Here is an 11,135-nt window from a genome sequence, read left to right on the forward strand (position 1 = left end):
GTACAGTAAACACTTAGCACTTCCATCTGTAAAGCCAGCACTTAGGTATTACAACCACTATTCTGGAGATGAAGACATGGACAAAGTGCTATGTCCTTATAACTCAAAAGCAGTGAAAACTGGGACCAGAGATAGGAGCAGCAGTGCCAATTCTTGCACTTAGGACATACATTCAGGACTAATTTTCTCACCTGTGTGCACACATGGAAATTTAATGTCCAAATATAGAAACTAACTAAACATTAGCCAACTGTCAGCTTCTGCTTCCCTCTGGACAAGCCTTCTAAAGAATGAAGTGTATTTCCACAAGCTACCATTTCAAGTGGGACACTTTCTGAAAAGGAGAGCATTGCATTTCAAAGACTTCTACCTCTATATCTGCAGATGCTCTGTTCCTGCAGAGCTGTACCACCTGCCCTGTAATCCTTTCACAGCAGTAGTTTGAGGATTACTAGGACCATGCTATCTTGATCTGCATTGAAGAGTTACTTGTACTGCCAGCAGGAAGAGCTACTACAGAATACGTACAGAAACAGTCACATAGGGTGATCATAACATTATGTTTGCTGGTTAAATGATGTGGAAAAAGGTAACTTTTATCTTTAAATACATGTCCAATTTTATTATGTAGAAAAAGAGCGTTGTATAGCACCTGTATAGTTATTATCAGCTTTATGCATCAAGTCTCTCAACATGAGGCATATTTAAAACCAACAAATCCAGTGATATTATACAAGCAAGTGCCACACACCCTTATCACAGCATTTCATGAAATTATGTTCTTCAAACACTGAAGATTTGAAAATCACCCCAAAATATTGTGGATGAAATTTAATTTAGGAGAAAATGGAATGCTCAATGTGAATACATTCTCCTTCTGGTATCAGCTGAGAGTAAGGAATGCATAGCCCTAAAAGACATATTCACTCAGAGTCAGCAACTTTTCACTGCTCACAGTAGAGGAATAACACATCATTTACACATTGTTTATCCCAACAGTTAGGGCTCAGAAGAAATTCTGCTTGGCAGGAAAGCCATCCAAAACAACTCAACTTTGCCAACTGTGTAAGCACTTTTATATTTGTTTGCTTGCAAGGATATAAAATAACACACAGGAGGGATGTCTTTTGACTTGGGACAAAGCTAAGCAGCACAAATTTCCATCTAATTCTATTTCACTGACATGCTTCTTCCTGCATCCAGATACAAGTCCAACGCATTCTTCTCTAAGCAGGCTCTACGGTACAACTTCTAAAATACTACCAATATCTATATAGTATTCACCATTCACAACTGAAAAAAATGCTAGAAAATCCCGAAAGCTCTTTAGGAAGGAGAGACAGGGCAGACAAAGAGGGGTTGTCACCCTCTATGTCAATGACCAGCTGGAGTGGCTGGAGCTCTGCCTGGGGATGGATGAGGAGCCAGCTGAGAGTTTATGGGTCAGGGTTAAAAGGAGGTCAGGGACAGGAGACATTATCATAGGGGTCTGCTACAGGCCACCTGACGGGGAAGACCAAGGCCCTCTACAGACAGGTATGGGCAGTCTCACATTCACAAGCCCTGATCCTCACAGGGGACTTCAACCACTCCCATATCTGTTGGAGGGACAACACAGCAGGGCAAAAGCAATCCAGGAGGTTCCTGGAATGCGTTAATGATAACTTCCTTCTGCAAGTGATAGAGAAGCCAGCAAGGAGAGGTGCTATGCTGCACCTTCTTCTCACCAACAGGGAGAGGCTGATGGGGAATGTGAAGCTCAAGGGCAGCCTCAGCTGCAGTGACCATGAAATGGTGGAGTTCCAGATTTTTAGGATCCCTTTTAGAAAGGGAAAAAAGGAAGACCCAGGGAACTACAGGCCAGTCAGTCTCACCTCTGTGCCCAGCAAAATCATGGAACAGATCCTCCTGGAAAATATGCTAGAGCACATGGAAAATAAGGAGGTGATTGGTGACAGCCAACATGGCTTCACTAAGGGCAAATTGTGCCTGATAAATTTGGTAGCCTTCTATGACAGGGTTACAGCATTGGTGGGTAAGGGAAGAGCAACCGACATCATCTGCATGGACTTGTGCAAAGCATTTGACACTGTCCTGCATGACATTCTTGTCTCTAAATTGGAGAGACGTTGATTTGATGGATGGACCACTTGGTGGATAAGGAATTGGCTGGATGGTCACACTCAAAGAGTTGCGGTCAACAGCTCAATGTCCAAGTGGAGAGTGGTGATGAGTGGCGTTCCTCAGGGGTTGGTATTGGGACAAGCATTGTTTAACATCTTTGTTGGGGACACGGACAGTGGGATGGAGTGCACCCTCAGCAAGCCTGCCAATGACACCAAGCTGTGTGGTGTGGTTGACACGCTGGAGGGAAAGGATGCCATCCAGAGGGACCTGGACAGGCTTGAGAGGTGGGCCTGTGCAAACCTCATGAAGTTCAACAAGGCCAAGTGCAAGATCCTGCACATGGGTTGGGGCAATCCCAAGCACAAATACAGGCTGGGCAATGAGTGGATTGAGAACAGCCCTGAGGAGAAGGACTTGGGCATGTTGGTTGATAAGAAGCTCAACATGACCCAGCAATGTGTATTTGCAGCACAGAAGGCCAACTGTATCCTGGGCTGCATCAAGAGAAACATGGCCAGCAAGTCGAGGGAGGTGATTCTGCCCCTCTGCTCTCATGAGACCCCACATGCAGTCCTGTGTCCAGCTCTGGGGCCCCCAGGCATAAGAAGGACACAGACCTGTTGGGGTGGGTCCAGAGGAGGGCTATGAAGATGATTGGGGGGTGGAGCACCTCCCCTATGAGGACAGGCTGAGAGAGTTGGGGTTGTTCAGCCTGGAGAAGAGAAGGTTCCCCAGGAGACCTTACAGCAGCCTCCCAGTACTTAAAGGGGGCCTACAGGAAAGGTGGGGAGGGACTTTTTGCAAGGGCATGTAGTGATAGGACATGGGATGATGGCTTTAAACTGAAAGAGGGTAGATTGAGATTAGAGGTAAGGAAGAAGTTCTTTAATATGAGTGTGGTGAGGCACTGGAACAGGTTGCCCAGAGAGGCTGTGGATTCCTCCTCCCTGGAAGTGTTCAAGGCCAGGTTGGACGGGGCTTTGAGCAATGTGGTCTAGTGGAAGGTGTCCCTGCTCATGGCAGGGGGGTTGGAACTAGATGGTCTTTAAGGTCCCTTCCAACCCAAACCATTCTCTGATGATTCTATAATAATGCTCAGTCTCACTGAAATTAATTCAATACAATTAATTTAATCAATTCAATTAAATTAATTAATTTAATTAATTCAATAAATACAATGCAATACAGATACGACTACCTAAGCTAAACATCATTAAATAGATCCGAATTTATGCAACAGTGACTAAATTTATGTTAGGCATTTGGTATCTGCTTTTTCCATCATCTCTTCCCCTTGCAAAAGGATGGAAGGGCTTTGGTGAAAGATTTTGAACTGTGTTACCCCATTGGCAAAAAGCAGTCAAAATTCAGTTTGCACAGCTGTCTTGGTTTGATTTAGAAATTAGTGACATAATCATGATATGTTCTTACTGGGATTCATTACGTTACAGAATATACCTGAGCCCTGCTTTTGCTTGCACAGGGCTACAAATTGTACGAGCATGGATTCCCTATTTACTGCGGTCTCAGGGCTGAAGACCCTCAGTGCTCTTCCAAGCAAACACCTCCCATGCCTCTCTCTTCAGGTCTCCAGTAATCCAAACACAGATCCACGGCAAGATGCAGACCTCCCACCCCCCAAGAGGTTACAGCAAATTCCACTACTTGACAGCTTTTCTCTAGCTCTTAAGCACCTTGGTTGCAGCCTATGAAAACCCACTTAGATCCATACTTTCTTCCAATCCTTATTGTCGTGCTAATTGGATCAACATATCTGCAGACATTTTACTATACGAATTTCAGGGGAGGCTGTGGTATATATCTGTGAGTGCAGGTAGGATGCAGCCTTTGCTTCCCATTATAAAATCGTTCTTATAATTGCTTTTCGTAACCATACAGTTCTGTTGCTGGCAGATATTTGGGGCTGAGTGGCAATTAACAGCTGAATTGGGACTGTAGGAATTATCCATTTGACAACACTAAACAAAAGCACACAGAGCCTGAAATGGGTCAATATTGAGAGGGCCATTTGAGTTTAAATAGAAAATATAATACTGAGTAAGATATTGATTTCTCACACTTAGTATTGATAAAGAAAACCTTCCCATTCAAAAAAAAAAACCCCTACCTCCATAAAAATTTCTAGTTAAGTGAATTTCATAACAGCTTTCTTTGAATTTTCCCTCATACCAGCACCACAGTATTCAGGGCCCCCTCTAGCTGCACACCCTTACTGACAGCTTCCAAGACAGAATATGAAGCGCACTGACAAAATATGATCATTCCACTATCCTTTCAGCATGCTCCTCTCAAGCACCATTCCATGCAAGTAACATCAGCAAGAGGAATTTAACATGTTGCTATTTTAACAAGCACTAATCTCTAAGGGGCCAATCATACAGAACAAGCCATAAACACATCCCATATTTCTGTACAGAGTTCCTCTACCCTCATAGCAACTCTTCATAGGATGAGAGAAACTGCAAGTCCATGCCCTTCTGTTGCATCAGTGCCTAATATTTAGGACAGTTAATAGTATATGCTAAAAAAATCTAATTTTCTGCTGTGGCAGAAAAAAATTGCCTGTCCATTGACTACCAAGTTCTGAGTCAGACCCTATATGGGGCCACCTACCACTGAGAAGGTCACTTAAAGAGCACCCAGGATTTAAAAGGAAACGAGAGACGCTCTATGTGTGTGTTCTTAATGCTAGAGGCTTTGACACCAACTGTTTGAAAAGAAAATTCTTGATGCACCTTGGAGGAGAAGCATTTGGCTTTGGAGTGCTGAAACTTCATGTTACCGTAAGGCACACTCTGCATCTATAGTGGCATGTATCATTTGGCAAGACTTTGTTCTTCTGTAGAAGACAGACACAGTACTGGCTAAATACCAGAAAAAAATAAGTCTAAAAATGTGAAATTGTTTTTCTAACTATTAGTAGTAACAGAAAATCCTCCATTTCAACCTACAGAATTCCCAAGACACCTACATCATTCTAATTCTGTGCATAAAAGGTAAGGGAAGCAGAGAATTGCACTGTAGGACTCAGTATAGCACATGATTTTTCCACTGACCATCATTCTGCTTTCAACTCTGGAGGACTTTCCTCCTAACAAATTAAATACCCTCCTGAAATTAGTCCTAAAGGTACTCAACCCAGGACCCCCATCTTTATACGAAGTATCCAGCTGTTAACAGGTAAGTACTAGTAATAAATAATAAGAAGGCTGATCTCTCTTGGAAAGGAGTGTACCTTTTGTCTCCCTCACACCTCCTACATTCACTGCTGGTTCTCATCCAGACCCTGTTCATGTTGCTCACTTGCAGAGGGGAATCTCTGTGCCTTCTCAACAATCCCACTGGTATTTCACGTGGGTAAAAAGTGTCACCTCATTAAAAACCCTCAAGAGATTGATGGTTTCTCTGTGTACTATGGGAGCTTAACCCCAAGGCTGATTATTCAAGGAAAGAATTTTGCAGAGTCTAAAAAAACCCAAACAAACCACAAAAAAAAAAAATCCTAAATACTGCCCCTCCCCAAACCCACACCCAAAACCCCAATTTTGATTATTTCCAGATAATCTCAGTAAAAGAGCAAGACCTAGGCTGGAATGCACTGTACACACTGTAGATACTGCTACATTCTCCATGACAATGATTTCAATCCGGAGCCTGTAAATCCATGAGGAGTGGTTCTACAGTACTGAATTTTGCTGGTGGCATCTAGCCTCTCCTGGCAACATTCTTCCATCTTACATTTCTTTTTCATTCATTCAGCATTGGTTATTTCTCGCCTTCTCTTCCTGGTTGAAGAACAAAGCTGGTTCCTTCCACTACTTCATCTGTCTTCTCACTCACCACTAGACTTCTTCCAGGAAGAGGTTTCTGATAAGAAATCAATTTAGATTCCATCCATAGAAGACCACACAAGCTTCAGAGTGAATCCAGGACACTGACTGTAACTCTATTTATAGACAATGAAGTCAGACTGAACACAAGGTCAATTTCTCTTTCAGGCTGCAATGAACCTCTCAGATCTGCTGAATTTAATGAATTTGCAGCAACACTAGAAAAATAAGGATGTTGTCCATAATTCATAGTCCTGGTAGCTTCTTCCAAATAATCTGCTGTACATGTGGCTTCCAAATGCATTTTTTTTATTTGCAAGGACAACAAGAGTTGTATTACCAGCCAAAGGAGGTAATGCAGATAAATCCTTATAGGTGTCACTGAAAATGTAATCTGATATGTACTGCTGAAGACAGGAAAGACACAGCTTCTTTCCTAAAGAACCTTTTCCAAAGTCCTCATTCATGCACAGCGTTCAGTGTCATCAAGAAGATTTGCATTCACAAAGAGTGCAATATCGAGGTAAATAAATATTCTGAGCCTTCTTGTTTATTCTATACCAGTGTAAAAAAAATCCAAATGGTCAGAAATTGCATTCACACCTACATTAAAATCCTTCTGCATTAACAAAGCAGTGGTATCAGGTCCATAGAACAAGCTAGAATAAGATCATTCATCTATAATAGTATCAGTAAGGCAAGGAGTATATTTCCAGTTCTTTCCTTACATGTGTTAGTGCAACAGTGTCAGAGACATGTATGAATGACTGGAGAAGACACATATGAAATATGTGGAGCCAGTTTAGTGCTTTACAATACAACTGTCCTGAAGAAGGGATCACATCTATTTCACAACCTTCAGATCTTTATCCTGAAGGTTTAAGACTTCATTGACAAACTAAAAAACCACACTTCATGTAAAAGTTTTAAAAACCCACAGTCCTATAATAAAGTACTTATAGCAAAAGTTACAAATAAGAGAGAGCACCATTTAAGACACAGCTCACTAGAGTTGGCAGTTCAAACACATTGCAAACAATACAATATGGTTGCATTTTGAGCAGCGTTGTTGTGCTCAGTTTCCTAAGCTAAGAAATTAATGCATTTTCCTATGTTTCTTTTAGTTATATTGAGATACAGGCTAGTGAAAACAAAAAGCTTTGTGGAGTTTGTTGAACTTTTTTTGAAACTTAAGAAATAAATTTATCATGGAGAGAAGAGAAACCAGGTTTTAAGTCTTCCACTATGAGCTAGTATGATTTTTACTTCCACTCTGCTCCACCAGGGTAGGGACTGAAAGACAGCTAATCTGACTAGTCTGACATACCAGAGAACCAACCACTTCTATCACTGCTGGGAAAAGATAGGTCTGAGGTGAGCTGACCTTGCCTAAGGTTACAGAGCAGAGTGAAGAAGAGAATCCCACTCCCTCTGGCCAGAGTTTTTGATTTCCAGTAGTTTTCTATTTCCATGTCATACTGAAGAAACAAGGGACCACTTCCACAGATCTTTCAACTTCTGTTTAAGTGCATGTGGCCAGTGGAAGTGTACTGGGTCAAGGAGCAGATTTCAGAAGTTTTCAATCTCGTGGTTCCCATCTACATGTTCAAAAGTCACCAAGGCTGTAGTTCTCTAACTAGTTCCTGCTGAAGACAGCATGTCCATCCAAAATACATTTTTTTTGTTATTTAGTCTTTCTTTCAAGTTGCTGCCTGAAATTTCCAACCATGTGATCCTGTTTAAGTTTTTACCAATAGTGTCTAATGCAGCAAATGGTCAAATTGTTGTATTTTCTTGATTTCTCTATTAGGGTAACATTAAGCCTTTGTCAAACTAAAGCATTTAAATCGTTGTTCACATTCAGAGAGTCAGAGCTAAGCTACAACTCAGCTTCCTTTCCTATAGTGTACTTCATATTTATTCTGACATCTGCAACTACCAAGGAGCCTGGATTACAGCAGATGATAATACTCTGTGAACCATGGTTATAATTAGGCGTCACGTCCATTGTAATCCTATGGACGTCATCATGTGTTACCAGCATCTGTTGACAGACCTCATACCAGGCATATCACTGAAATGGCAAGTCTGGAGAGGGCAGCCCACAATAGAAACAATGGCATTTATTTTTGGTTTGTTCCAAGACTGTCTAATAGAAAATATATGCTGCCAACTGCCAGGACCTCACTAAGATCACTTTGTAATATTATATTACCAGTGAGAAGATAGATCTGTGCCCATGTATCTGCAATCTTGTCCTAATAAATAAGAAGATAAAGAAAGCACTTTCTGCGACTGCCTTAGCACCAATTAGAAAAAGATAGAAGCCTTGACATTTTATAAAGTTTATCAGGCCCCTTATCATGATAGAGTACTTATTTTTCATGTAATAATAAATTCAGACTCCTTTCCAAGGAGGATCAAGGAATGAGGATCATCTCTCCTAAATTTTATTTAAACGTATCACTTTAAGCCCAGGGAACTGACAACAAAGTAGCAAAGCCACAATCCCTCTACTCTATGGAAGTAAAGCAGAGTCTACCTTAACTTATCGAAGTGGAAACCCGACTTTCTGCTGAAATGCAGTGTGCTTGGAGGAATAGGAACAAAAAATTTGCTATGGGGTCTTATACTAACTACTCCCTGCCCTTCTGTAAAAGTCAACAGACTTACTGTAAATGTAAATGAATAAAACAAGCTAGAACTCGAAGAAGGAGAAAGGCTACAAGTAAAAGCTGAGAGGAAAATACTGGCTCTATTGATTTTAATGGAAAAGCAAACCCATTGGCCCCAACGATTCTAACAGCTCTTACTTTTATAGTATAGCTTTTATAGAAGCTGTGACTGTAACAGTGGGCCAGACTTGGCAACTTCTACTTAAGTCTTTGAAGTGAGCTCTTCAGCTATAGCAAAAAGCATAATCAACTTTATTGTCTAGAGCACCGTTTCTCTCTCAACCCCTCTCCCCCCGCTTTTTTTTTTCATTCTTGTAACCAGCAGATAACCTATTAATCCCAGATCTCTCAGCTGTGACTTCAATATCACATTTTACATTAGGAAGTAACAAAACCTTTACAATATTTCACCTCTCTCATTTCCATGCTGCTTAAAACTCAGTGTTCTGAAATCAGATGTTGCAAATATTACTGAAGTACCAAACCATTGACAAGACTTCTGATGGGATTATAATCTCTGCCTATGTTCAGAAAAAGAGCATGGGCAGTACTTGCTGGCATAACAGTTTTCTTACACCTAAAAGGCAAGAAGCATTTCCTCTATGATGGTATATTCCAAAGACTTTACAGACCTGTTTTTTCGCAGACAGTGAATTGGCATGTGGGAACCTAATCATGAAATACAGTTTTCCAAATCTAGCCTGGATATATTTCTAGGCAACATTTTCCTTGCCAGATCATTCAGTCAGAATTAAGCATAAATTCTAATAAGAGCTGACTCACAACATCACAATTTCAAAAGCAATTTCTCAGTCTGCTCTCAGAAACATTGCAAACTTTTTTGCACACCAATTCTGAACCACCTCATTCATCTCCCTGTTTATAATTGCAATTTACTGTTTTTGAAAAGCAATCAGGCACACACATCAATTCAGCCTGCTTTCTAAAAGGAAGACCCAGGAAGCAAAGTTAAAAATTATTGAAATACTAATATATAAGTCTAGAGGTACTGACAGAGTATTTCCAGTGCAATATAAAAAGAAACTACTGACTCTCATAAATTAGTTTCATCTTACATAGGTTTCACTTAAGAATCAAAAGGTGAATGCTTTATCCTCAAAGTATGGCATTGCTAATATATATTATATGTATGCTTCGTACAATGTAAAATATATTCTCTTACAAAGTTAGAACCTTTACTGCACAGCCCTGGCAAATCCAGATGCAACAATGCAATAAGAGAGGACAGCATTCCACACAGAAGCACATATACAGACACATTATTTCCAGACCTTCCTTTGCTGTTTCTCCCATGCTGGGTCCAGGAGCAGGTCCCTGTCCCATTCTTCTTCTTGGGTCATGTACTCATCTTCTTCATAGTTGTAGGTGTACTGCATGTTTGTTTCTATCTGGTTCATGCTACTCATACTACCCGGGGGTCAGCTTCAGCTGCTGTGGCTTCTACTATGTTTAAATATATATATATACAGTTAAACTGAGTTTACTTGCTGATTGGTTGTAGGTAGCAGTGTCTTTACTCTTTTTTTTTTCTTTTTCCAAGGTGACAGAGAGTGAATATTGATGAGTCTTGCTGAGAGCAGAGGCTGAAACTGTCAGGTAGGTGCTGACCTGCGGTGACCTTCCTTCCTTCCTTCCCTCTCTCTCTCCTGCCCTCCTCCCCTTTCTCTCTCTCTCTCTCTCTCGCTGGTGGTGGTGGTGCTGCTGCTGCTGCTGTAGGTCCCTGCGGCTGACCCTGCGGAGGAGCCCGGCGCAGCTCATTGCTGCGGCTTATTATCCCCGCCGGGCTGTCACGTGGGGCGGCGGCGGCCGCAGGCGACGAGGTGCCCCCGGTCGGGCCGGGCCGGGCCGCGCCGCGCCGCGCCGCCACCCCCGCGGGCGGGGCCGCAGCACGGCGGGAGCGGGGCCGGGGCCGGGCGGGGCACGGCACGGCGGGAGCGGGGCCAGAGCACGGCGCTGGGGACGCCGCTCCGCTCCTTCAGGCCAGACCGCGGGCAGGAGGGTATGGCTGCCCGGGGGGACTCACATCCAGTAAGAGCTCTGGCCAAAAATTACTGTCTACGCATCTGTTTGTCTGTCTTTCCTTCCAATTTGATAAAATACCCGTCTTTCTTTTTTTTCCTACCGACATGTATTTCTGCTTCTCAAGACCCACCTGTGATTTGCTAATGTAGTTTGACATTATCATTAGTCTGAAGTCTGTGTGAACCGTTGAGTCACTTCCCACTTTCCTTTCCAGATTAAGGATCACAAGAGCCAGCACAGACAAGGCCACTCACAAGATGAAACAACTTCCAGTGGAGATCAGGACTGGAGTTAAACCAGAAAGTGTGGAAGCACAACTCAGAAAAGCAACATACATCCTTTTTGTCCATGAATCACGCTCAGTACATCCCAAAAGCGGGCACCAAGAAGCACATACAAAGCCCTGTGGAACCAATAACTTTATAAATGTGTGACAGGA

At 42.2% G+C, this 11,135-nt stretch overlaps 1 protein-coding gene across 3 annotated transcripts in view; it reads right to left on the reverse strand.

Moving 5' to 3' along the window:
• Positions 1–10,430, reverse strand: part of ACTN2 (actinin alpha 2) — a 71,042-nt gene extending 60,612 nt beyond the window's left edge. For all 3 annotated transcript variants that reach the window (XM_074818401.1, XM_074818402.1, XM_074818403.1), the window contains exon 1: positions 9,946–10,430. In XM_074818401.1, the coding sequence (XP_074674502.1) occupies positions 9,946–10,080 (135 nt within the window). In that variant the 5' untranslated portion in view covers positions 10,081–10,430. The remainder of the gene's footprint in view (positions 1–9,945) is intronic.
• Between the last annotated feature and the right edge of the window lie 705 nt (positions 10,431–11,135).

This window comes from Strix aluco, chromosome 3 (assembly GCF_031877795.1).
Source record: "Strix aluco isolate bStrAlu1 chromosome 3, bStrAlu1.hap1, whole genome shotgun sequence".
In the NCBI taxonomy this organism is placed as follows: domain Eukaryota; kingdom Metazoa; phylum Chordata; class Aves; order Strigiformes; family Strigidae; genus Strix; species Strix aluco.